Source organism: Pyrus communis, chromosome 2 (assembly GCF_963583255.1).
Source record: "Pyrus communis chromosome 2, drPyrComm1.1, whole genome shotgun sequence".
NCBI lineage: Eukaryota > Viridiplantae > Streptophyta > Magnoliopsida > Rosales > Rosaceae > Pyrus > Pyrus communis.
This window is the reverse complement of record NC_084804.1, coordinates 21,866,421-21,893,786: the sequence shown is the minus strand read 5'-3', so window position 1 is coordinate 21,893,786 and position 27,366 is coordinate 21,866,421. Positions and strand designations below refer to the sequence as shown.

Here is a 27,366-nt window from a genome sequence, read left to right as displayed (position 1 = left end):
AATAATTTAAAGAATAGAGTAGTTTTCGTTTGGTCGAAGAGATACAAATAAAGTGACTCACTGCCTAGCAAGACCTAGTTCAGCTCTCGATCATCTAGTTTCTTGGTTCGAGGAATCTCCGGATGTAATTTCTGATTTATTATTGAAGGATAATATTCGTAGTTAATTTTGGTGCATGACAATCTTTTTCCCTTCGATCAGGTTGAAAGCCTCGGCAAGGTTTTTATTGAGGCCCACTGTTTGCACCATATCCTTGATTTTGTACGTACTTACTTCACTATTCAATGAATATTGTACTTCATCTCAAAAAAAGAATAGCGGAGTTTTGAACTTAGGACTCATGGGTGTAAACCCATGCTTGCACCCATGCTTGTGACAAGTTAAAATATGCTACAATTGAAAGCGCACTCAAAACATGTTTGATGTTTTTTATTTGGTTCACATCAATTTCGACATCGACGTCACAACACTTAACACATTTTCAAAGAACATTCACCCTTTGCAGTGCACAGAAATACTTGAGAATTAGCACTGAATAAATCAGCAGGTGTCCTTGTTGTTGTAAACCGGATCGTATTCAAGATAATTCGATGTCTCCGAAGAACCCTAGCATCTAAGTTACACATTCCGCATTTCTTAGAAGTTGAAATTATCTATATACTAAAGCTCAGCAAAAAATCACCGTTCATCAAGTGAGAGTAAGCACTGTTCATAAACAGTGAAAGGGCGGAACTGCCCTTGATTTCTGCTTTGGTCCCCTTACTGTTCACAATTTGCTACAGTAAGAAGCCCGTTTTGTCCTTGATGGTTGCCCATCTCTCGTTCCTTTTCAGTACATGCTTTCCACGCGTAGTCGATCATCATCGTAGTGCATCGACTGCTTCCACTTTTCTTCTCCGACTTTTTCCTTCCGTTGCAGGGCAGAGCTTCCCCGTGATTCTTTAAAATCAGAGAGCTCCCCTATTACCACTGCAGCAGAGGTTCTTCAAATTCTCCCCATTTCTCATCCTAAATCCTAATTTCCAAACAACTATTTCTTAATTTCAAATTTTTTAATTTGTTCAGGCACGAGTACCGCACGTATTTCTACAAGGTCTTCAAGCTTTACACAAAGCTATGGATCGCAAGACACTCCACCCTCTGTTCTCTCACGCATCTTCAGCTCTGTCTCTTTCACTCTTGAGGTACTTGCCGCTGTTGCCGATCTGCAGGTAAAGCTTCAATTTCCATATTAAGGTTCCAGTTTTCTTAAATTTGGTTATTTCTGGGATTTGGGTTTTAATTTCAGTAATTTATTTTTATTAAATTTGGTTGTGTGGTTAATAATTTTTCTTCTTAATTTTACTAATATTTTGAGTTCTTTTTTTTTTCTTTATAAATTGCATGCAGTTGAATTAATTTAAAATTCCCTGTATATTTATTATTTGTTTCCAGTAGGTTATCAGGTAATCAGTTGAATTAATTTTACATGTTCTTCTTTTCTGGTGAGAAGGTTAGGGATAAGCTCGCACCCAAACTCGAGAGTGACCCAACCTGTTTGCTCTGTTTTTGGATTTCGTTTTTAAATTTGATATATATATTTTTTTTAATTTCTCTTCTAGCAGTTATCGAGGAGTTGGGGAGGAAGAACAGAGTCTTCAGCAACTGAGCTTCAAAGCTACGTCGCTTTTTCCCTCTTAATGTTTCATCGAGGAAGACGATGGTCAATTGGTACTATGTTTTCGAAAAATGATTTTTGAAGAAGTTTGTGGAAAGTTTTGAGATTTTTTAGCTTATGAATTCATATTTTTTAGGAATCAAATGGCCCCAAGATTGGTATTTTGAAATCCTCAAAATCTTCACGCCTGTAGAAGAAGATGAGGACATTGAGATTGAGATAGCTGACGTTCTTTATGGTCGTAGACTCTTAGGAAGCAAACCCAAATTGAAAAACTTCGAAGTTCGAAACTAAAGAAAGAAATGGTATTAGTGATGGTTTTCTGTTTTTTTATTTTTATTTTTATTTTTGATACAAGGGATGATCTGCTTTAAACTAATCTAATCTGCGGTTGCAAGTAGGGTGTTTGAACTCGGGTACATAGGGGTGTGTATCCGCTCTAACCAATATGACTACGCCTACGTTTGAGTCTATTGACTTTTATCTTTGTCTGTTTGCGTTTGCAGAGTCTGAGGAGAAGAAAGTGGAGGCTGAAAGTCAATGGATTCCCACAAGGAGAAAGTTGAAAATCCATTCGTAGATTTTTTTTAATTTAAATTTCTGGGTTATGCTCAAATTTTCGTTAAATTTGTGGGTTTTTTTGGTGTGATTTTATCTGTAAGTTCTGGTTGCCTTGAAGGATGGTAAGCCTCTTCACTCTCTTCCTTTTTTTCTCTCTAAACTCTTTTTGTGGAATATATTTTGTTTGATTGCAGAGTTTTTGGTTCTTAAAAATCTCCAATATTTTTTATTTGGTTTCCTCTTAATTTTTGTTGCCTAAAACTCTATGAAGGGTTTGTTTTTTTGATTGTGAACTTAAACAGTCGAAGAAGGTTTATTTAATGGCTGAAGAAATTGACGATTGTTTGGTCGTCAAATATTTCTCCTCTTTTGTTTGTTTGATTTCTTTCTAATATTCAAATAAATATTGTTGTGTAATCCTGATAGCACCGTTGCTGCAGCTCAAATAGATATGTACCAGAGCATGGGAGATGCTCTTGCGCAGCAGTATGGTGGCTCTGCAGCTCACAACACTGTATGTTCTTATTTTATTCTTGGGTTAGCGCATGCATATGTTATCGGTTGGTAGATGTCATAGATCACCCCCTATATTCTATGTGAAGTGAAAAAAGAAGAAAAACTCTTAACTTTAATCAGATGTCCACTGAAAAGAAAACAAATCACATTAGAGCAACTCCAGCGTGGGAGCCCTCCTCCCAGGCTATTCACTATTCAATCCACCTAGTGAACAGTAATTGCCTTTAATGAATAGTAATCGCCTTTTGCATCTTCACCGTTGCACTTCAATAGCCCTGGCAATAGACAATAAAATATTAGTATTTTTTTTATTTATAAAATAATACAAAATAATTTTATTTGTAATTTCGGATAAGATTTTTAATCGTTTTCGTTGCACCACATGTCATTATCCGAAAAGTTATAAAATAATACAAAATAATTTTATTTGTAATTTCAGATAAGATTTTTAATCGTTCTTGTTGCCCTGCTTGTCATAAAATCCGAAAAAACAATTATTGGTGATGGAAAAAAAAAATTGGATTGAAACTTTGAAAGAAAGATAAGAATGTGGTTGAAACTAGTTGAGAAAATATGAAATTGTGGAGTAAGGTAGAAGATAATGAGAAGGTATATATAGAAAAGTAAAATCAATTTTTTTTTAATTTTTTCATATTTTTTTTTCTGATTTATAATAATTTTTTACATTTTTTTAAATTTTTATTCGCCTAATTAATCTCTGTTGTTGGATTAAAAAATTTGAATTTCCAACACTCCAGATTGTGCCACGTGGCACAACTGTAACGTTTCAGAATTTTAAATTGTTTTTTTTTTTTTTAAAATTTCCGTAGCCTAATAACGTGGACCGTTGATCTCAGATCCAACGACTGAAATTAAATGAGGTTTTTAATTTTTTTTTTTTACCTTTGAAAATCCAACGGTCCATAAAATATAGCCGTTGAAATCCAACGGACATGGGGAAGCCACGTGGCCTCCCCAACGGTAAGAAATCTGAGTGGGCCGCAGGCCCCATTTCTGAATTTATGTCTCCTAACGCGCGCCCACGCGCACTTGAAGGCCACGCGCTTGACAGAAAAAAAATTAAAAAAACGGCTGACGTCGCCCTGACATCACACTCACTTCGGGCTCTCGAGCTGGCAACTCGTGCCAGGCCTCTCCCCCAGGCTGGGCCTGTCCCTCGGGCTACCACACGCTGGACCAAATCAGTCGGGCTCTCTGGCCCTGTTCACGGGCCTGTCCCTAGAGCAAAAGCTCCCGCTGGAGCTGCTCTTATAGACCAATACCTTTTTGCAGTCTTCTTGACAACAACTTATCTGGGTATTTTCCGCCAGAGTTCTCGGAGTTGCCAAGCTTATTAATATTGTATGTTTTCTTACTTCGGAACATAAATTTGTGCCTTAATTATGTTTTCATCCTTTCCTTTCTTAAATTTTCGTACTGTTGGGAACAATTCTCTAGACTTTCCTTTTTCTACAACATAATTTGAGGGATGCAATCCCGTATCAAGTTTCCTAGCCCTATAATCTTATTTGTTTTGCAGTCAAGTTGACAACAACAACTTTGGTGGGAGTACAATTCCAGATTCGTATAGCAACATGTCTAAACTGTTCAAGTTGTAAGTGCTGCTTCTGATTCTATGTCTTTTAGTAAGTTTAAAGGTAAAATTGTGTGATATAAGGACTACAATCTCTATTTATTCATACATCAGATTTAAAACTCCAACTACGGAGGTGTAAATCCAAAAGATTTGTGATTAATCATAGCAACAATAGAGGGAATCATAGTTTTTGTTGGGAAACACATATTTCCAACCACTGCAGGGAACATCTCCTGTTTCTATCTGATGTTCTATCACATTAGGTGATGGTGCTGGTTGTTTGGAATGACAATCGAGAAGTAGCTCTTAATATTTAACATGACGAATCATGTCAAGATTGAATATGTTTGTGTTTTTGTTGTTTCTTTCAGGAGTTTGAGGAATTGCAACTTACAATGGCCTATTCCTGATTTCAGTAGGATTCCAAACCCTGGTTATGCACAGGTTCAAGTTTAATTGTGTAAAAAATGGAGAGATTGATCGCCGTCACTCATACCTGCGTTTCAGGAAACAAGTTTGTCTCTTGCCAATTTTGTGTACCCACTTTTTATTCATGATGGTTAGTGCTCGCTTGCAACCCAATTTGCTGCTGTAAAGTTTTGCGTTTTACAATCTGTTCATGCTTAAACCTCTTCCAATTTTGCATTTCTCTGTAAATCTTGTAGGTCAAGATGGGATACCTATCTGGGCAATGTTGGGATGTCTAGGCTTGGGTGGAGACGTGGACTTATGGAAGTGGTGAAGTAGCTTAGCTCTATCCCATTAGCTCTCATCTGTTCTGTTTAAGCTCATTGGTGCTGACTCTGAGGTTTTTTGAAACCCTCCGTTTTCGAAGTCTGAAGCTTAGAATCCCATTCAACCACAAGGAACTAGAATAATTGAAAAAAATGTTTTGGCGTCCAAAAAGAAGCATGTGCAATCCTCTAATTTTATTAATATAAAAGAAGTGATGCAAATCCAGTAAAGATGTAAATAAGAGCTATTAGTGGAAAAAATAGTTGTATAATTCCAGGCCTTGAAGAAGGCTACAAAGTATACGAGAGTAATGTATCTATATAGTGTTTATGTTTGTTCATTTCTCCCTTACGGTTTTTTATGCCTGTTAACGCCTAAACAATGATGCAGGTCAATCAAGCAGATAAGATTTGGAAAGAAAACTCCAGATCTGTTGCCAGCAATGCTCATGGGGAGAAGTATAGGAAACCAAAGCCTACAAATCTGAAGCCTTTTAGGTTTAGAACTGATGTATGTGAAACCTGTTGCGACCAATTTCTTTAATAAGTATTAATAGCGTTGATGCTTAATATGATATATTTTGGGTTTTTTTTAAGGAAAGAGGGATGTTTAAGGAAGCAACTTTGGAGGAAAAAGCTCATGCACCACTGAAGGAGATCACATTAGTCATGACTCCAGGAGCAAAGTCAACAAGCAAACATCAGAATGTAATACAGGTATACTTGGGAGCTACAAGTGTTTTGTGTGTGGTTTGAATCTGAACATTTACATTGTGCATCACCGTCATATAGGCAAATTTGTTATGTGTGATGGTGTATTTACACATGACTGAAATGGATGATCTAATTTTATACAATTTATAATTTTGGGTTTATCTAATTTTCTGCTTTTTTTGTGATTTATTTGATGAAAGTTTCAATCTTCAAGTACATTTTTCATATATGTACTCATCAAATGTCACGACTACTGATCCTTTGGTTTTTTGGGCTACAAATTAAATTTTGGGGTGGTTTAAATTTGTTTAATGTGGTCCAAGATTAATCGATTTGATGTTCTATGTTCTTCGTAGGCAAAACATTGGAGCAGTTGGTCATATTTAGAAGAGCAAACGAGGATGGAGTTCTTGGTGTTGCATGAAGTTGATGTGCATTAGATGGACATCCATCCCGTCTCCAATGGAAGAAATTTGATGTCACCATCTTCAGCTTTCCTCATGCAGGCCATTACTCTTGGCTAAGTGAAAAGTACTCGGACCTTGTTGAGTAAGTCACTAATTATTCATTTCAATTAAATGCTGATTAGGATATTATGTGTAAATAGGATTGTAAAGATGTTGTACATATAATTTTCAATCCCGCAGCAACGCGCGGGCACCATTGCTAGTGTGACTCTAATTGTCATGTTTTTCACGTGAAGGGTCTTGTAATTTTGATGGACTGCAAACATATATAGGAGAAAACTCCACTTTCTTGGTTATTATTCTCCATCTTGGAGGAATATAAACAAACAAAACGTTGGGAAATAAAATATATGATAAACGTTTACATTACTATAACAGAGAGTTTATTTAATTCAATAGTAGTCTTATTCCAGATGATACAGACCCTCATGCCTTTCTCTCCCACACGGCATAATCCTTTCCAGAAGTCGAAACTTGGAAGTTTGTAGGTATAAGTTGGCCTAAATCCATCTTCGGACCAATCTTGACTATGATTTTCTCATCTATGGAAGCTACATAGACATCTGCATCAGCTGCTAGAATGCGCAAGGCACTGTCGGGTTTGATCCCATTTCTCGATCTGATTGCAGTGATTTTAGATATCTCCTCTTTCAAGCCCCAGTCAAAGTAGTGATCATAAAACTGTCACAAAAGATAAATAAGATAAACAAATTTTAAGCATGGACCATAGGTATCAGTTATAAATAAGTTCACCAGAGAAATAGCAAGAACTCAAATGCTAAACAGTGAGTGCTTGACTCTGCCTCAATTCTCACATTCTTTCATATTTATATAGATTGGGAAACCAATTCATTATAAAGAAGGATGGCAATGTTATAGCTTGAGAAAAACGTAAATAATACTATACACAAAACTGATGCAATTGCTGACACTCTTTAGTATAGGTGGGCCTTATATCATTTGTATATGGGGCCAGCCTGTATAAAAGAATATGTCAACAATGATGTCGGGTTTGCGTGCCTATATCATTACTCAAAGTTAAATGAAGGTGTACGAGCTTACGATTGATGGGATCCCTGGATGAGTGAGAATGTAAGCGTATCCCTGCATGACCTTATCAGATGGAAATGGCCACAGATGTTGTGTGGAACCTGTATCATGATTGTCAATGAAAGTTACACTATTTCGTGGCTTCACGCCAATCATCCCCGAAGCGCCACCATTCGAGTCCTTCAGCCTCCAAAGCTCCCCTTGGACTGCAGCTTGAAGTATCCCTTTAGTTGTAAAATCAAATGCTGTAACACCTCCTCCAGCGCTCTCCACCCATCTGACTAGCGCTTGTCGATGTGCATCTTGATCTGGGTTCGGTTTTCCATCACTTCCATAAGAAAGGGAATTCCAAAGTTCTCCTACCGCGAAATTTGGACTTGTGTTTGTCATATACAGCTTGGTATATTCAGGAGCATATCCCTTAACAAAATCAAATCTCCAACCACTGAATCCGATTTCAGTCTTTAACCAATTCATCCAATCCGAGAGCTCTTTCTGAACCCTTGTGTTTTTGTGGTCAATGTCAGGAGCACCACCGAAGTCCTCTCCAGTGTCAGGGTTTCCCTTGCCATCAGAATATTTTGTATCATCGCTGCAAATAAGAGACGGCCCCCAATCAAGGCGATCATCATCAGTTCCTCCTTCAAAGATGCACCAAATTCCTCTCTCGTCTTGTTTCTCTGCAGTTCTGTGGTTTATAACTATATCTGCCACAGACTGTATCCCACTGTCGCGGTACGCACTTACCAGTGACTTCAATTCATCTTTGTTTCCAAATTTTGAATTGAGATCATAAAGCCTTCCCGGCATGTATCCTTAGGAAATATATGAGATGAAGCTTCAGGACAAGAATTGTCATATAAGAGTCGTACAAGACTATTCTTTTGAAAGTAAACACTTAAAACCGGACTTTGCGTACTAGTTCGGAGATCATATTCTAGCTCAAAAACCTTAAACAAAATCTGGTTTGGACTAATGACAAAGTTCAAAAGGGAGTTTACAGTTTAGGACATAGAAATACCTTCATCTGAAGCAGCTTGAGAAGATGGAGGAAGCCAAACATGTGTGATTCCGGAACTAGCTAGGTCTTTTACAGACTGCTTTAAAATGTTGTACCATCCTCCTTTCCTGCTTGATTCCCAGTTGAACCCCTGACCATCATACACCCGAAAACTCGTTAGTCCTATTGAGAGAGAGAGAGAGAGAGATAGAGAGAGAAAGAGAGGGAGAGAGAGGGGTTAAGTATTCATATACCTGAAATAGGATCTGGGAAGCAGCGAAGTTGGGTGTGAGAAGGATAGAGAGTAGGAAACAGATGAGGGAAACGATTCGAGCGTTCATGTCTCCTTTGACCTTGAATTGCTTTGTGAACGTTATGGTTCAAATACTGTTTTTCAACGTTAAATAACAAGATGGAGGGTGTGAAAGCTTGACTGTTATCTGGCCCAAAAGAGGTGCAAATTTGACTTTTTTGGCAAGTGATTTGATTTGTAAGGATAGAAACTAAGGTATGAGATTAATGAGAATAGTCAGACCAAGAATGATGATCCATCATGGGAGAAATCTTGGGATTAGACTTGATTTGGTTCCAAAATCTTGACTATTTTGGTAAGTGGAAAGCTGACTGTTACTTTGCCAAAAGACGTGAAAAAAACTTCGACTGTTTTGTTAAGTGAAATCCCGGCTGTTCTGTTTAACTGTAACCCTGACTGTTATTTTTCCTAAAAAACGATGATTAAGGTTCCGTTCCTACTTCAACGCGGATCATGGACCATTAGTTAAGCTTTCTGTGTGCTGGTTTGTGAAGTTAAAAGTGCAGTCCGCTGCATCTGCTGCTTTCACAGATCAAATTTCAAGCAAGAATGCATCAAAGTTCAATTGAATAGAGAAAGTAGAATGGTATTTTCAGAGATACAAGCTTCCGTGTGTGAAAGCTGTCAAGTAAAGTAGAGAAAGTAGAATGGTATTTTCAGAGATACATTGAATAGAGAAAGTATGCATCAAAGTTCAATTGAATAGAGAAGGTAGAATGGTATTTTCAGAGATACATTGAATAGAGAAAGTATGCATCAAAGTTCAATTGAATAGAGAAAGTAGAATGGTATTTTCAGAGATACATTGAATAGAGAAAGTATGCATCAAAGTTCAATTGAATAGAGAAAGTAGAATGGTATTTTCAGAGATACAAGCTTCCGTGTGTGAAAGCTGTCAAGTAAAGTGGTAGCGTGTTCATTGATTCAGATTCGGGGTCTACTAGTAACCCCATTTTCCTTTTAACAACTAAGATAGGGACATGAATACGCACACACCATTTGGTGTACAAATTTAGTACAAAAGTTAGGTGTCTCTAATATTATTCGAGATTGCTAGCAATGACGGTTTAACTGGATTCTCCATCGATAAGAATCGTTGCAGGAGGTCTTGAATCGAATCAGGCAACATTAACACTGTCCTGACTTCGGCCAAATTGTTGCTTCCAGAAAATCTACGCATGTTATAGTCTCAAATCGGGGCTTAAAAGACCCCGATTTCTATTTTGGTTGAGGACTACTATTTACTTTATCCTCAATAATTAAGCATATAATACACTTGTAATACAGAAATTTGTAATTAATTAGTTCATTCCAACAGGGCTCCTGCTTTTTTCTCCTACACACAGTAATCATTTCCAGAAGGTGCAATTTGGTAGGTTGGAGGTACAAGGTTCCCAATGTCATACCTTGGATCAATCTTTGCTATGATTTTCTCATCTATGGCAGCTACATACAGATCTGCATCAGATGCTAGAATACACAAGGCACCGTCAGGTCCGATCCCGTTCCTTAATCTGATTGCAACGAGTTTAGTGATCTCCTCTTTCAAGCCCCAGTCAAAGAAGTGGTCATAAAACTGTTACAAATATGTTCAGATAAGGAAGATAAGGAAAATTTAAGAATGTATAAGTAAAAAAAACATATATAAGTTCGCTAGATCGGCATAGTTGTTGACTAAATGCTAACAAAGTTAACTTTTCTGTCCAAAGAGATTTCTGTTCCAATAACTATAAATCTCATATTGTACTCAGCTAGACGAATTTTAGCAGTTATGAAGATGCCAGCTTTCCAGCTTGGAAGAAAGTAAATCAAATTTAGAATCTTAGGGGATTCCCAGATGAGTAAGAATGTATGCATATCCCTGCATGACTTTATCTGATGGAAATGGCCACATGTTCTGTGTAGAACCTGTATCATCGTTATCTACGAAAGTTACACTCTTTCCTGGCGACAAGCCAATCATTCCTGGTGCCCCTCCATTCGAATCTTTCATCTGCCATAGTTCCCCTTGGACTGCGGCTTGAAGTATCCCTTTCATAGTAAAATCGAATGCTGTAATATCTCCACCAGCACCCTCTACCCATCCCACAAGTGCTCGACGGTGAGCATCCTGATTGTACTCGAGTTTTCCATTGTTTTCATAAGCAAGGGAGTTCCAAAGTTCCCCTATTGAGAAACTAGGCCTTGTGTTTGTCACAACCACCTTGGTGAATTACTGAGAGCATATCTTTATTTGTATTAGTATCTTGATTTGCTTAACAGTTCAAGCATATATATATCTTTTATGTGTTTATTGTTTCCTTGGTGTTTAATTTTATTTGAATTTCTTAATTTGTTCAAAGGATTCTTTGGTTAGTAGCCTGTTTTATTTATTTGTTTTTTTTAATTTGGATTTATAGCACCAAGCGTATAGGTGAATGGTGAAGCGGTTTGTATGGGTTCATGTATCTTAAACATGTAGTGAGAAGTGAGGGTTTTGTTTTAGTGTTTTAGGTAATCATGGATACTATGATTTGGGGTTGCTTTCTTAAACCATGATAAAGGAGTCCAAGTATTTTAACATGGATATCATTTTATATCTTTTTTTATCTAATGCATGAGTGCATGAAATATTAAGACAATAATATATTGGGCAACACCACGTGATTTAAAATGCTAAGAGAGACACTGAACTGTGTTTGATATTTTGTTTGTCTTGGGTGATTTGAATTTGAGCTTTTTTGAGTTGGATTCGTGAGTTTTGTTTAAGATTTCATTTTGGGATTGTGAATGGTTTGCCAATGCGAAAGTTTGCGTCTTTTTTATGGTTGGATTCATGGGTTTTTCTTATGCTTTCAACTTCTTAGTTTTATCTAGAAATTTAATTTGGGTTTCATTTATTTGTGAAACTAGAAACTTTTTTGTGAAGATTTTTCTTTATAATTCAGTAAATGATTGCTCCTTCGGTTGTAAAATTGACCTCTGTATATTTCCAAGTTATTCTAGGACTTTGTCAACCACGTGGAGTCTCTTCACAGCGCACCACTACCGTGCAGCATAGCTCAATAGCAGTTTTGGGTGAGTCTCAATTGCCCAGTACATATGATTTTAATTTAGTTTGTTCATCTTCCTTCGAATTTGTGTGCAAATATTTTTGAAGGCCAGGCGATTCAAATTTCAAATTTATGTGTAAATTGTTGAAGTGTGGGTGTAGACACCCAATATGATTTTTACATGGTGTTGCTATCTGGTTTTGGACAAAATTATTTGGGGACTGTCTAAATTTTGGTTTATCTGCAGATGAAGCGAGATCAAAAGGTTATAAATTAGAGGTATAATTTAATTTTTGTATTTGATGCAGCGTTGAATTAATGAATACAGTAGGAACACTGACTTGACGTATGTGCTTTCGTTTCATTTTATATAATGGAAATCTGAATTTTGTGTTTATGAGTGTGTATACTCAGTACTTATTTTAATTACAGTTAAAGTGATTGAAAATTATTGAGAATTAGTATTAAGTTTACATACCGAAAGAAATAGATCAAAAATAGCATTATTTGGTGGTAAGGTAAATTTGGTTTCAATTAAAGGATGGCAGGAGGAAGACCTTTGGAGCAAACACCAACTTGGGCCGTTGTCGATGTATGTTTTGTTTCGGTTTTGATTTTGGTTTCGATCCACATCGAATATTTCATTCATTTAATTGGAAAGGTTTCCTTTCACATGTAATTAGGTTAATTTCACCTTATGAAGTCATTTTCGGGTTTATTATGAATGCGAAATGAGGTATTTTGATTAAATTTTAATTGCACTCCTTCCGGTGGTTGCCAAAGAGAAACATAAGAGCTCTCTATGAAGCTCTTGAGAATATCAAAGCGGAGCTTATGCTATTAGCCATTAGGGCTCTTATATTTGCTTCTAACAGTAGGACAAGACCGCATTTTAGATATATGTACATCGAAGGCTGTTGGAGCAACTTGGCATCCATGCAATAATAAGCAATATGTCAGATAAGACAAGGGCAAAGATAAGAGTAGTGCTTCAGATGACAACTCCCGCAGAAGGCTTCTCTCAGCCTTGGATTCCAGTAGGGGGTGGCCGATGTGAGCTACTAGATATGACAAATGTGCAACCAAGGTACACTGAATTGTCCATACTTTTAGTTTTATTAAATATGACAAGTTGATATACATATATATAGAGAATTGGTATCTCTTGGCAGATTTGGATTGCTAGATAGTTTTTCACCTTCCAAATCAAAATAAAGTTTTTCATGTTATTCTATCAAACTGTCGTTTGGTACAACATTATGTAAATACTTTTATATAAATACCTTATACACACCATGCTTATCATATGTTAGGGAGTATGCAATTAGTATTCATATAGATGGTTATTCGTGTTAACGATAAAAACATCTAGTTTAAGTTTGTCCTCAAAATTTATGCTTAGTTGTAATAATGCTTTTGCTTAGTTGTTCATGTAAAAATGGAACATTATTTTGTATATATATATCATTTTATATTCGTTTAATATTTCAACTTATGCTTATTAACTTGGTTATTGGTAAGGCTCTTCTAGAGGTAGTGTTGGCATGTAGATGATAAGGAATTAGGCGACAAGGAGGAAATGGTGAAGGCGGAGGACCAAAGGGCATTGTCTGTTGGGATAATTGGTCCTCTGAATTCCCCGAGAAGTCTGCGATCATTATTTTTATTGTTTGTTCTTAAATTTCTCTTTTCCCCACTTAGTAGGATAATGTTTTGTTGTTGTTCTTTTTAAATTTCTCTTTTACAATTGCATTTAGAGACATTACAATTTTTTGTCTTTTATCCCTTGCAAGCACTGTACCATTTTGACCAAGACTTTCTCTATACTCTCCCCTTTCGACAGCCATTAATGAATTGCCATGAGGTTTCATTTCTTGCTTTTTATCAGTTCTATCTGTATCTTTTTTCAAGCTAGAAAAGCGGACTTCATACAATACAGCATGAGAGAAAAACCTATGTACAACCAATTTTTTCAACGTACCAGAGATTACTTTATAAAGGTATCTTGATATCTCAAAGAATTCATACTAAATTTCAACTCACAATTGAAAAGTTGTGTTGGCTGTTTCAACTTATAGATAGTTTAAAGTGTTTATGACGTAGGTGGCTGTAATGTATATTGGGTAGACAGTTAATGAACACCTTCAAGAGCATTCTGATTGGTTCTTTAGGTATCTATGTAGTATCTAACTATACAACTTTCTTTTGTTTGATCCTATACTCTATTTCTTTGTTGTTGCACTAGATTTAACCTTAGTTCTTGGCTAATGTGTGATGGTGGATTTGCAGTGCTTTTGTATGATTCATAGCTGTTGCGGATTATAGCATCACTTTGTTTTGATTTGTAAACAAACTATATACTTTATCTTTGTCTTGGGTTACAGTATAACGTTTAATGATTGAATTTGTAAGACGGTTTAGCAATTTTTTCAGACTTACTATTCCTGCCTGATCCTCAAGTATTATGTCATCTACTTTTCTACTTTTCCTTTTTTGTGTTTTTCCTCCGTGTAGTAGTAGGGCTGGGCACAGGCCGGGCCGGGCCCAATTTTGAAGGGACCAGACAAGATCCTGGTTTAAAAGAAACTGGTCGAGTCGGGGCGGGTACAACAAATTTTAATACAGAAACCGAACCTAACCTGGCCCTTTTGAAACGAGACTGGTTCACGGGTCCTTTTTTTTTTTTTTTTGGGGTTCTCTTATTCTTTAGCTCTCTTGACGAGCTCGTTCGGATCGAAGCAGTGGGCGAGCGCGTGATCTACTGGGATGGCGTGAGCGTTCTTGGAGTTCTCACCATGTCGAAGGCCATCGATGACAACTACCTGAAGTCATACGTGTTTTAAGCAGAAGGTGACGATCTGACTCATCACTCCCTCTCCCACTGAAACTCGTCTTCCTTCTGGTTTTGGAACTCGTCTTGGAGGCTCTCTAGCTCCTATCTGCAATCTGAACCATCGTAAATCCCTAATTGCGCGAAGATTCCAGAGCTTGAAATGGTCGGGGACGATTTTTCTCCTGTGGTTGTTGAGCATGGAGCAAACCTCAAGGTGGAAGACATCGTCTCTCGGATCAACGAGCAATTTTGTGGTGTTACGGGAGCATTGGGTGCGGAGGAGGGATATGGCCTCTTTGACATCGTCGTTTTATCAGAGCTCCTTGATAGGGAGACTGTCAAGCAAGGTGGAAAGGTCGATGATAGCTTAGGGAAACTGTTGGCAAGGGATTCTGTCTGTAAGAGAAGCCAGATCCATCTCTCGTTTGAAGAGTTTTCGATAAAGGTCTGGATTCTTTGGAGTAGGATGTAGAGCTCCTAAAAGCAGAGGAGGGTGGATAGGGAGAAGATGGTGGTGGAGCTCTTTACGATGTCTTCGAAGATCATTGGGGGTGGAAATCGGTTCTGGCCGAGGGCCCGTTTCTTCCAGGATTTGGACTCGCCCCACCCTACTATTAACCTGGACCCGCCCCGTGTTGAATTTTAAAAATTTGGAACCGCCCCGTACCCTCCCCAAATCTCTTAGACCCACCTCAATCCATGGGTCCAGGACCTGTTTGCCCACCCCTATGTCAGAGGCTAATTACTTGAAACTATGATATCGATGAAACAATACGATTTACAAATGAATGTTTCTTATAGCTATCCATATATAGTAAGCAAAGTTTGACTTCAACTTCAATGATTCTTAGGTACTGTGTCTTTTTAGTTGCTTTGTGTGGAAACTATTCATGTTTGTTGCGACTAATACATTCAAAGCTCGAAGCAAAGCACGGGCACATTTTCTAGTTCTGCCTAACAAACGCTAGTGACTCACTATTCAAGGTCTCCTGCCTATGAATTTTCCACCAAAGACTAACTGGTGTGCCAAGACTTCCACGACTAATTAATGAAAAACAAATAAGTCTACAGTCTAGTATCAGCTAATCCCAACTTGTAATTGTGTTGCCAATTGCCATCTAGAAAACTGATTTTACATGCAATGTATGCACTTGCTGAAACAAGAAAATTGAAAACTTTTCTGACAAGTTTTGTTTTACACACACACACACACACACACACACACACACATATTATTTTAAATTTTATTATTATTAAAAAGTGAAAGGTTTCGAAACTTTTACAATAATTTAAAGAATAGAAGAGTTTTCTGTTAGACGAAGTCAGTATGCTAAGTGCATCACCGCAACTTGAGGAGTTTAACTTAGTTCAAACTTCTTATCCCTTTAGTTATTCCTAGTTTATAGGACTTGTTTTTTTTGAAACTCTGTTGTAATCTGAAGCTGCGCATGTAATCTTATTGTTTCTATTTGTATTTTTTATTTTCAAAAGTTCCTTGTATCTAGGGTTTTCAAACCCAAGCTATAATCGTGAAAGTATTATAAATACATGCATCCTATCACTACTAAAATATTAGCTTTAGTGTCGGATGATGGTGGCGGTTTAATAAGCCATTATGTCGGATAAAAGATATCCGACACATCATTCAGTTAGTATCGGATAACAATGAAATCTTGTCGTTTGTATCTGACATAAATTCCTGGCGGATATTTAGTGTCAGATGCAACCACTAGTATTTTTGAACATTTTTTTAAAATATTTTTAACATATTATGGCGGTTTTTAAGTTAATGATGGCGATTGTAACCGACAGAAATTGACTATTTTATTATTTTAGTTTCTAGCGGTTATTATTTTAGTATTCTGACAGTTATAACCGATAGAAATTGACTATTTTATTATTTTTACACCAAAAGTTTTTCAATTTGTTGTTTATTCAGATTCCAGTGTGAGAGAAACCCTAGCAAGTTAGTATACAAACTGAGTTATCAGCTTCCCTTTTCTCATGCGCCGTTTACCCCATCTCTCTCCACTTTCTCCTACAATTTCTTCCATTCCTCTTGCTTTTAGAAAAGCCTTACCCGCCTACATTCAAAACCAAAGCTTCCCTCTTTTCTGTCAAACCAATCCATCCAAGCCGAAAGCATCCATCAGTTCTCTTTGGTTTCATATTACAGCTCCATATGCTGAAACCTACAAATCTGAACATAGATCTGCATTCATTTCTTCATAAACCCGAGCCCAACTTACCTATTTCAGCCGTCTCGGTTTGCCGACGCATAAAGGTAAAATGCATCGATCTTGTTTCCTCATTAATTTCTTAATTCCAGCACAAATGCAATAGTGAAATCCAAGCCTAGTCCGTGAGGTTGTGTTGTAGACAATGATCGGAGATGATGGCAAACACAAGGAACGGTAGCAACGTCAGACTTTAGATCCGCAAGAAAAATGAGCAGCGGTAACCACGATGTCCACAGATCTTAGAAATACAGGTATAAATGCTTAACGCAGAATGAGCATGGTTTATGTATCCATATATCTGATAGTCTTCATTATACTCATGTATTATTATTATTATTTTTTGGTATGTATGTTGCCTTGAGTAATTGTGATGAAGTTGAGAAAGATGAAGTTGTTTGTGAGGTGCAAGTCTTTTGAGGAAGATGAAGTTGTCAACAAATGTTTGTTGTTTCTTTTACTTTATTTTTCAGATTTGGTTTGGCCTAGTGTAAACATTCAAGTAAATTCAACGTCTTCAAGTAAATTAAAATTTTTTTTTTAATGGATGAAGAATGGATTTGTCAATTTAAATTTACTTTGGCTGCTGTCGGCAATTGCACCGCCCAAGCTTTACCTTTCTGTATTCACACGAAAAGTGAAGTACAAAATCAAGAACAGAAGTAGCGTCAATGAGAGGACATTGTACGTAAAGGCAACGAGAAAAAGAATACTTTAAATTGAATAAATTTCAAAATTGTGCCTGTCAGTTTTATTCGATAGAGAATGCTCTTATTTATTCATTATTAATATATTCTTTGTCGGTTATATTCGACACAATTTTTCTCGGTTTTAGAGTATTTTCTGTCGAAAAATTCATTTCCTGACGTTGACAATTCTGTCGCTTATTATATCCACCACTGCATCCATTTTCTATTGGATTTTGCTTAATATCCGACAGTAATATACGTTTCTTGTCGGTGATTATAGCGACACTAATAAATGGTTTCGTAGTAGTGCATTATTGATTAGGTATGCAATTGAAGTGAAACATTGAGTTAGTAAGTTTAACTTGGTATTGAGCCCTTTTGTCTAACGACAACGATCCTTGTTTTTTTTTTTTTTCCATGCTTCAATGGCTGAAAACAATGTTATCTCCTCATCCTCTGATCCCACTCCCCCCATTCCTAATAATCTGTTCCACCCATTCTCCACTATTGTCAACATCAAACTCGACAGGACCAACTACCCACTGTGGTTGGCCCAAATTCTCCCAATTCTAAAAAGCAGAGATCATATGGGATACGTTGATGGTACTTGATGTCTCCTCCAAAGCACCTGCTTGGTGTAACAACCGTGAACCTTTTGTGGGTTCAACGGGATCCAATGATCCTTAGTTAGATAAATGGATCCTTGACTACTTCTGTATTGTCTGTCATGGCGAGTAAGAGGACTGTTCGAGCCACCTGGGAAGCACTAGAGCAAAGGTATGCTTCTACTTCACAAAACAATTTTTTTTTTTTTTTTGAGAAATGAATTGCTGCAGACAAAGAAAGGTGATCTTACTGTGGCGGATTATCTGGATCGTATGAACGCGATTGCTGACAACCTTGACCTAGCCGGGCAACCAGTGAGTGATAATGAACTGGTCCAGATTTATTGAATAATCTAGGACCTGCCTTCAAGATGACTGTCAGTGCTGCTCTAGCTCGTGATTCACCATTCACTTACCCAACTCTTGAGGCGTTGTTGTTAACCACTGAGTGTAGAATGACTGAGTACACTAATCCTTTGGTGGAATTTACGTCGGTCAATGCATTTGTTGCTTCTTGGGGCCGAGGTGGTGGCTGCACTTGGGGGACTAGGAGAGGTGCTTCTTCATCCTATCGAGGTATTCCTTTCAACCAACAAGGAAACAGTCCTCGTAACAACAACAATAACCCATGTAGTGTGCCATGTAATGGAGAGAAAGTTGGTTCCAATGGTGAGAGAATTGTTGGCCAAATTTGTGGCAAACCAGGCCATTTGGCTCTTGACTGTTATCAAAGAATGAATGCTGCCTTTGAAGGAAGAATTCCAGCAAAAAGACTCATAGCAATGTCGTCTTCTCCTATCACCCTCAACAAACAACAAAATGGTACCTGGCTGTTAGACATAGGCGCCAATGCTCACATCACTCTTGAAATTCAAAACCTGGTCAATCCTAAAAAGTACAATAGTAATGACATTATTGAAAGTATAGGTAATGACTCTGGCATCTCTATCTCTCATTCTGGTTCGAATAAACTACATACTACCACTTGCTCATTTGACTTGCACAATATCCTTCATTGTCCCACTGCATCACAAAACATTATATTTGCCCATAGGTTTACTTTAGACAACCATTTCTACCGATTAATTTTTCCATATTTTTTCCTTGTTAAGGACCTCAAGACTCGGAAGACGTTTTTCCGAGGGAGATGTGAGAATGGGTTATACTGATATGGTAGAAACTAACACACAAATTAAACCCTATAAATTATGCAATCGTAGGACGAGTAAGTAGGGATCGTTCTATTTCGGGGATTAGAAGGGATGCTAATCAACACAAATTAAACTTATAAAACTGAAAACTAAGTTAAACTAACAACAAAACAATGACTGGGGGGGGGGATTTTGGATGAATTTAATTAAAACAAAAGTAAATGGCAGCAAGTAAATTAAGTTGTGAATGAAATATGGATGAAAGGATGGCTAAAGGATTCTTCTCCACACATGAATCATATGCATACAAATCGATTTCCAGTTGTTCTTTCTATAAACCATGAATGACAATGCCCCAAATTAATTGTGAACAACACTAATTAACTCACAGATTTTCCTAAGTTCATTGAATTGGACTCAATGACGCAACCAAATTATTCTTCTCAAGTTCCCTAACTATAAAAAGCATGATAGAGATACATCTTGAAGATCATTAAGTTATGTGAAAATCGTAAGTATTGACAAAGCATTCGTAATTATGAAAAACATGATACTCCTGCCAAGAATTTACTTAACCAATCATGACTAGTGACTTTTACTACTTACAAATATAAGTTCATAACGATTATGTGAAATTCCCTTATATCCTAGCATCAAATCCCTGCATGCAAACTAAGTATGCATCCTTAATAAACATACGAGAATAAGTTCTTTACAAAGCAAATAAGTAAATCACATTCATGTTTTATGAAACAATAACTGGATGTAATCAATTTATATAAAACATATAATCATGGCTTCAAATTCACCTCTAGCTAAAAAGAAACTTAGTTACACATGTTCATCATAACTGAAAAACAATCTAAAATAAACATTGAAACTTAAAACAAAGATAGAAAGAACTTTGAAAATTTCATCAACTTCAATGGATGAATGGTAGGCATGGCACACCCTAAAACATGCATAAATTTCATATATATAGGGAGGGGAACGGCTGAATCTAAGGAGGAAAATGTTTTGGCATTTTGAATTATTTTAGGACTCTAAGAATCAGGTAGAGAGTGTTAAAATGTGATTAGGATTCCTCCTTGCAGCTAGAGATAAGATAAGATAAGGTTGGATAAGATAGGATAAGATAGGATATGATAAGATACGATAAGATATGATAAGATAATGTTCCTCTCCAACTAGGATTCCTCTTTCTTGTGTAATTCTTGGCCTTCCAAGCCTCAACTTTAATTTCTCCAGATTTTAGCACATGTCTAACATCATTTAAACACCAAAAACATCCAGCCCATATGCTATCCAAGCATGCTATCCAATCCAAGTCCAAAACTGCTCCAAATTGCTCCATTTTGCCATTTATTGTCATCTTTACCAACTGGACCTTTAATAATACGGAAATAGCTTAAATCACTACAATAAATGCAAATTAACTAGGTCAATGCAAAGAAATAAAATAACAAAGTCGCATAAATATGCTTTTATCATATACCCATTTCTGAGTGGAAGTGGACAACTCAAGTATCCAATCTCAGCCTTTGTAGGGATTCGGTCTTTAGTAAAAAAATGGCATGCTAGGCTTGGTCACCCTGCCAATTCAATAATTAAGTTTTTAATTTCAAATAATTTGGTACCAATTCATGGTACCTCAGATGTAAGCTTTTGTGAGTCATGTCCCTTAGGAAAGAGTACTAAGTTACTTTTGAAAGAGTGAATCAGTTTCTCGTTTTCCTTTGCAACTTTTGCATTCTGATGTGTGGTGCTCTCCAATTATTTCTAATAAAGGTTTTCGTTATTATGTGTTGTTTGTGGATGACTATACTCGTTACTCTTGGATTTTTCCCATGAAAAACAAAAGTGAAGTATTTGAAATCTTTGTCAAATTTAAGGCAAATGTTGAAAAAATGTTTAATTTGCAAATTAAAACCCTTCAGTGTGATGAAGGCGGAGAATATAAAAGCCATGCATTTAAAAAATTTCTCACTGTTAATGGCATTTCACAACGATTTGCATGTCCTAAACACCCTGAAAAAATGGAATTGTATAGCAAAAACATTGACATATTGTTGAAACAAGTATAGTTATGCTTTCTCAATCTCACATGCCTAATAAATTTTGGTTTGATGCATGTTCCACAGCTACTTACTTGATAAATCGCATGCCAACTAGACTTCTGTCTAATGCATCACCCTATGAGAAACTGTTTCAAAAAAAAACCAATGTATGACATTTTAAAGGTGTTTGGCTGTCGACATTTTCCCTGGTTAATGCCCTATACACAAAATAAACTTCAACAAAAATCAAATGCTTTTGTTTTCTTAGGTTACTCACTGAATCATCAAGATTACAAGTGCTTGGATCTGTCTACGAGACGCATGTATGTGTCTCGCCATGTCCTATTCGATGAGGATTTTTTTATTCGGTTCACATCAATTTCGACATCGATGTCACAGCACTTGACACATTTTCGAAGAACACTCACCCTCTGCAGTGCACAGAAATACATGAGAATTAGCACTGAATAAATCAGCAGGTGTCCCTTTTTGTTGTAAACCGGATCCTATTCAAGATAATTCGGTGTCTCGGAAGAACCCTATCATCTAAGTTACACTTTCCGCATTCCTGGGAAGTCTTTGAAATGTGACTCTAATTGTCATGTTTTTTACGTGAAGGGTGTTGTAATTTTGATGGACTGCAAACATATATAGGAGAAAACTCCACTTTCTTGGTTATTATTCTCCGTCTTGGAGGAATTTAAACAAACAAAACGTTAGGAAATAAAATATATGATCAACTTTTAAATTACTAAAACAGAGAGTTTATTTAATTCAAAAGTAGTCTTATTCCAGATGATACAGACCCTCATGCCCTTCTCTCTCACACGGCATAATCATTTCCAGAAGTCGAAACTTGGAAGTTTGTAGGTATAAGTTGGCCTAAATCCATCCTCGGACCAATCTTGACTATGATTTTCTCATCTATGGAAGCTACATAGACCATAGGCATCAGTTAAAAATAAGTTCACCAGGGCAATAGCAAGCACTCAAATGCTAAACAGTGAGTGCTTGACTCTGACTCAATTCTCACATTCTTTCATATTTATATAGGTTGGGAAACAAATTCATTATAAAGAAAGATGGCAATGTTATAGCTTGAGAAAAACGTAAATAATAATTCTATGTCCACATGCAAAACTGACACTATTGCTGACACTCTCTAGTATAGGTGGGCCCTAAATCATTTGTATATGGGGCAGGCCAGTATAAAAGAATATGTCAACAATGATGTCGGGTTTGCGTGCCTATAGCATTACTCAAAGTTAAATGAAAGTGTACGAGCTTACGATTGATGGGATCCCTGGATGAGTGAGAATGCAAGCGTATCCCTGCATGACCTTATCAGATGGAAATGGCCACATATGTTGTGTGGAACCTGTATCATGATTGTCAATGAAAGTGACACTATTTCCTGGCTTCACGCCAATCATCCCCGAAGCGTCACCATTCGAGTCCTTCAGCCTCCAAAGCTCCCCTTGGACTGCAGCTTGAAGTATCCCCTTAGTTGTAAAATCAAATGCTGTAACACCTCCTCCAGCACTTTCCACCCATCCGACTAGTTCTTGACGATGCGCATCTTGATCTGGGTTCGGTTTTTCATCACTTCCATAAGAAAGTGGATTCCAAAGTTCCCCTACTGCGAAATTTGGACTTGTGTTTGTCATATACAGCTTGGTAAATTCAGGAGCATATCCCCTGACAAAATCAAATCTCCAACCACTGAATCCGATTTCAGTCTATAACCAATTCATCCAATCCGAGAGCTCTTTCTGAACCCTCGTGTTTTTGTGATCAATGTCTGGAGCACCACCGAAGTCCTTTCCAGTGTCCGGGTTCCCCTTGCCATCAGAATAAGTTGTATCATCGCTGCAAATAAGAGATGGGCCCCAATCAAGGCGATCATCGTCAGTTCCTCCTTCAAAGATGCACCATATTCCTCTCTCGTCTTGCTTCTCTGCAGTTCTGTGGTTTATAACTATATCTGCCACAGACTGTATCCCACTGTCACGGTACGTGCTTACCAGTGACTTCAATTCATCTTTGTTTCCATATTTTGAATTGAGATCATAAAGCCTTCCCGGCATGTATCCTTAGGAAAAATAGGAGATGAAGCTTCAGGACAAGAATTGTCATAACCATCATACAAGACTATTCTTTTGAAAGTGAACACCTAATACCGGACTTTGAGATCATATTCTGGCTCAAAAACTTTGAACAAAATCTGGTTTGGACTAATGACAAAGTTCAAAAGGGAGTTTACAGTTTAGGACATAGAAATACCTTCATCTGAAGCAGCTTGAGAAGATGGAGGAAGCCAAACATGTGTGATTCCGGAACTAGCTAGGTCTTGTACAGACTGCTTTAAAATGTTGTACCATCCTCCTTTCCTGCTTGAATCCCAGTTGAACCCCTGACCATCATACACCCAAAAACACGTTAGTCCTATTGCGAGAGAGAGAGAGAGGTAAAGTATTCAGATAAATACCTGAAAGAGGATCTGTGAAGCAGTGAAGTTGGGCGTGAGAAGGATAGAGAGTAGGAAACAGATGAGGGAAACGATTCGAGTGTTCATGTCTCCTTTGAGCTTGAATTGCTTTGTGAACGTTATGGTTCAATACTGTTTTTCAATGTTATATAACAAGATGGAGGGTGTGAAAACTTGACTGTTATCTGGCCCAAAAGAGGTGCAAATTGGACTTTTTAGGCAAGTGATTTGATTTGTAAGGAAAGAAACTAAGGTACGAGATTAACGAGAATAGTCGGACCAAAATCTTGGGAGGAGACTTGACTTGGTTCCAAAATCTTGACTATTTTGGTAAGTGGAAAGCTGACAGTTACTTTGCCGAAAGATGTGAAAAAAACTTCGACTGTTTTGTTAAGTGAAATCCCGACTGTTCTGTTTAACTGTAAACCTGACTGTTATTTTTCCTAAAAAACGATGATTAAGGTTCCGTTCCTACTTCAATGCGGATCATGGACCATTAGTTAAGCTTTCTGTGTGCTGGTTTGCGAAGTTAAATGTGCAGTCTGCTGCATCTGCTGCTTTGACGCATCAAATTTCAAGCAAGAATGCATCAAAGTTCAATTGAATAGAGAGAGTTGAATGGTATTTTCAGAGATACAAGCTTCCGTGTGTGAAAGCTTTAGCAATGCCGCTAGCGTTACTAAAGTTTGTTTGTCAAGTGAAGTGGTAGTGTGTTCATTGATTCAGATTCGGGTCTACTAGTAACCCCATTTTGCTAGCAATGACGGTTTAACTGGGTTCTCCATCGATAAGAATCTTTGCAGGAGGTCTTGAATCAAATCAGGCAACATTAACACTGTCCTGACTTCCACCAAATTGTTGCTTCCAGAGAATCTACACATGTTATAGTCTCAAATCGGGGCTTAAAAGACCCCAATTTCTATTTTGGTTGAGGACTACTATTTGCTTTATCCTCAATAATTAAGCATATAATACACTTGTAATACAGAAATTTGTAATTAATTAGTTCATTCCAACAAGGCTCCTGCTTTTTTCTCCCACACACAGTAATCATTTCCAGAAGTTGCAATTTGGTAGGTTGGAGGTACAAGGTTCCCAACATCATACCTTGGACCAATCTTTGCTATGATTTTCTCATCTATGGCAGCTACATAGAGATCTGCATCAGATGCTAGAATACGCAAGGCACTGTCAGGTCCGATCCCGTTCCTTAATCTGATTGCAACGAGTTTAGTGATCTCCTCTTTCAAGCCCCAGTCAAAAAAGTGGTCATAAAACTGTTACAAATATGTTCAGATAAGGAAAATTTAAGAATGTATAAGTAAAAAAAAACATAAGTTCACTAGATCAACATAGTTGTTGACTAAATGCTAACAAAGTTAACTTTTCTGTCCAAAGAGATTTCTGTTCCAATAATTATAAATCTCATATTGTACTCAGCTAGACGAATTTTAGCGGTTATGAAGATGCCAGCTTTCCCGCTTGGAAGAAAGTAAATCAAATTTAGAATCTTACGATTGAGGGGATTCCCGGATGAGTAAGAATGTATGCATATCCCTGCATGACTTTATCTGATGGAAATGGCCACATGTTCTGTGTAGAACCTGTATCATGATTATCTATGAAAGTTACACTCTTTCCTGGCGACAAGCCAATCATTCCTGGTGCCCCTCCATTCGAATCTTTCATCCGCCATAGTTCCCCTTGGACTGCGGCTTGAAGTATCCCTTTTGTAGTAAAATCGAATGCTGTAACATCTCCACCAGCACCCTCTACCCATCCCACAAGTGCTCGACGGTGAGCATCCTGATTGTACTCGAGTTTTCCATCACTTCCATAAGCAAGGGAGTTCCAAAGTTCCCCTACTGAGAAACTAGGCCTTGTGTTTGTCACAAACAACTTGGTGAATTCTGGAGCGTATCCCTTGACAAAATCAAATCGCCATCCACTGAACCCGATTTCAGTCTTTAGCCAATTCATCCAATCTGCGAGCTCTCTCTGGACTCTTGTGTTTATGTGATCAATGTCAGGAGCAGCACTGAAGTCAGCTCCAGTGTCAGGGTTGCCCTTGCCATTGGAATAAGCTGTGTCATCGCTGCAAATAAGAGACGGCCCCCAATCAAGGCGATCATCTGGAGTTCCTCCTTCGAAGATGCACCATATTCCTCTTTCATCTTTCTTCTCTGCACATCTGTGGTTTATGACTATATCTGCAATGCTTTGTATCCCGTTGTCATGGAAGGTGTTTATCAGCGCCTTGAGTTCATCTTGGTTTCCGTATCTTGATGCATTCAGATCATAGAGCCTTCCAGGCATGTATCCTTGGAAAAGTGAAGAGTCAAATGACAGTCATCAGCTGCTGCAAGTAGCTAATGACTAGATAGGAAGAATGTTATAAAACTAAAGTTCAGTGCCGTTTGGGCTATAGGATATTGGGCTTGTTTGATGCCCAGGATTGGAATATAATTTAATACTTTCTTGTACTCAAGGTATATATGTCGATGAAATAAAGGAAGTACTTGTGTCCAACTTGAAGGCAGAAGATAAATTCCTCAAGAAGAAAATTTATCCCTTTTAATCCCCTAAAAATAAAAAAATCATTCACCTCTACCTACACACATTGAATTATATGACCTATTTGATGAATTCTAGGTACCGAACTAGCCCTATATATGGAAAATTGAATTAGACCAAAAGATGAAAACGGTTGGATTTAAATCGATTCCGTATAAATCAAAGTTCATTTCAAATATATTGTATCGGATTGAATGCATCCTATCTGATGTTTAACAGATTTGTTAAACTAATTCGGCTGCTTTATCAAATTGTAATCTGGTTTTGAGTAGTAACTGAATTGAAAAGTGCTAAATGGGGGAGGTGAAAGAACAGCATATACCTTGAGGTGAAACAGAATGAGAAGGTGGAGGAAGCCAAACATGCGTAATCCCAGAAGAAGCTAGTTGTTGAGGTGTGCACTTGCTTAAAGATTTGTACCATCCTCCTTCCTCCTTCCATGATTCCCAATTGAACCCCTGATCATCGCTCGCCGGCCAGCCCCAGAAAAACCGGTTAGTCATTCAAACACACACACACACACATATATACATACATATATATATATATATATATAGAGAGAGAGAGAGAGAGATTACCTGAAATAGAATCTGGGGAGCAGTGAAGTTGGGGAGTAGAGGTATACAGAAAAGGAGAAAGAAGAGGGAAGTGGTTAGAGCTTTCATGTCTCTTTCCTTGCAGAATTTATTACCAGAATGTTTGTTTGAGGTTAAATTGTAAAGATTATCGATCGATCTTAACTCTAACTCTTAACAATTCAGATGGATTGGATAATTTGGATTGGAGGTGTGAAAATGTTACTCATATTCCACTTCAAGTCTTCGCGTCATGAGTCAATACATTGGAATTCCTTACAAGATAAGCTCAAGCATTATATTGAATTGGCTATAGTTTTGTTTGTGGTGAGTTGACACTTCCCACAACACCAATGTCACGCATCCAAATGGAGTGCTTTTGCAGTTAAGTCGATAGAGAGAGAGAGTTTAATAGTACAACTCTCTCTCTCTCTCTCTCTCTCTCTCTCAATCAAATAAGAACCTGGTTGAGAGAGAATCTCTAGAAAACACTTCTGTTCACAAATGCTTTATATT

At 37.4% G+C, this 27,366-nt stretch overlaps 4 protein-coding genes across 15 annotated transcripts; 1 reads left to right on the top strand and 3 right to left on the bottom strand.

Annotated features, from left to right (window-relative positions):
* The first annotated feature begins 874 nt into the window (after positions 1-874).
* On the top strand, positions 875-12,003 carry LOC137725655 (probable LRR receptor-like serine/threonine-protein kinase At1g06840). 11 transcript variants are annotated; one of them, XM_068464419.1, is made up of 13 exons: positions 875-980; positions 1,066-1,211; positions 1,602-1,702; positions 2,164-2,732; positions 4,028-4,096; positions 4,275-4,349; positions 4,703-4,890; positions 4,997-5,069; positions 5,457-5,576; positions 5,663-5,782; positions 6,136-6,328; positions 11,586-11,666; positions 11,889-12,003. In XM_068464419.1, the coding sequence occupies exons 8-11, from the start codon at positions 5,031-5,033 to the stop codon at positions 6,217-6,219; spliced, it is 363 nt and encodes a 120-aa protein (XP_068320520.1). In that variant the 5' UTR covers positions 875-980; positions 1,066-1,211; positions 1,602-1,702; positions 2,164-2,732; positions 4,028-4,096; positions 4,275-4,349; positions 4,703-4,890; positions 4,997-5,030; the 3' UTR covers positions 6,220-6,328; positions 11,586-11,666; positions 11,889-12,003. The 11 variants fall into 11 exon arrangements, with proteins under 11 accessions (XP_068320520.1, XP_068320525.1, XP_068320522.1 ...); XM_068464424.1 differs by lacking the exons at positions 11,586-11,666; positions 11,889-12,003 and having other exon boundaries at positions 2,164-2,340; positions 2,659-2,732; positions 4,703-4,746; ... (1 more) ...; positions 4,997-5,139; positions 6,136-6,269; XM_068464421.1 differs by lacking the exons at positions 11,586-11,666; positions 11,889-12,003 and having other exon boundaries at positions 2,164-2,340; positions 2,659-2,732; positions 6,136-6,269.
* Positions 6,673-8,701, bottom strand: LOC137725652 (alpha-amylase-like). Its single transcript, XM_068464410.1, has 4 exons — positions 8,551-8,701; positions 8,318-8,447; positions 7,309-8,111; positions 6,673-6,927 (listed from the first exon to the last, which is right to left on the bottom strand). The coding sequence occupies exons 1-4, from the start codon at positions 8,635-8,637 to the stop codon at positions 6,673-6,675; spliced, it is 1,275 nt and encodes a 424-aa protein (XP_068320511.1). The 5' UTR covers positions 8,638-8,701.
* LOC137725650 (alpha-amylase-like) lies at positions 9,909-27,262 on the bottom strand. 2 transcript variants are annotated; one of them, XM_068464409.1, is made up of 4 exons: positions 26,854-27,262; positions 26,598-26,733; positions 25,217-26,022; positions 9,909-10,185 (listed from the first exon to the last, which is right to left on the bottom strand). In XM_068464409.1, the coding sequence occupies exons 1-4, from the start codon at positions 26,938-26,940 to the stop codon at positions 9,946-9,948; spliced, it is 1,269 nt and encodes a 422-aa protein (XP_068320510.1). In that variant the 5' UTR covers positions 26,941-27,262; the 3' UTR covers positions 9,909-9,945. The 2 variants fall into 2 exon arrangements, with proteins under 2 accessions (XP_068320510.1, XP_068320509.1); XM_068464408.1 differs by lacking the exon at positions 9,909-10,185 and adding an exon at positions 24,538-24,978.
* Positions 21,415-23,916, bottom strand: LOC137725654 (alpha-amylase-like). The gene is made up of 3 exons (XM_068464412.1): positions 23,702-23,916; positions 23,497-23,626; positions 21,415-23,305 (listed from the first exon to the last, which is right to left on the bottom strand). Exons 1-3 carry the CDS (start codon positions 23,786-23,788, stop codon positions 22,953-22,955), a joined length of 570 nt encoding a protein of 189 aa, XP_068320513.1. The 5' UTR covers positions 23,789-23,916; the 3' UTR covers positions 21,415-22,952.
* Positions 27,263-27,366: the final 104 nt, after the last annotated feature.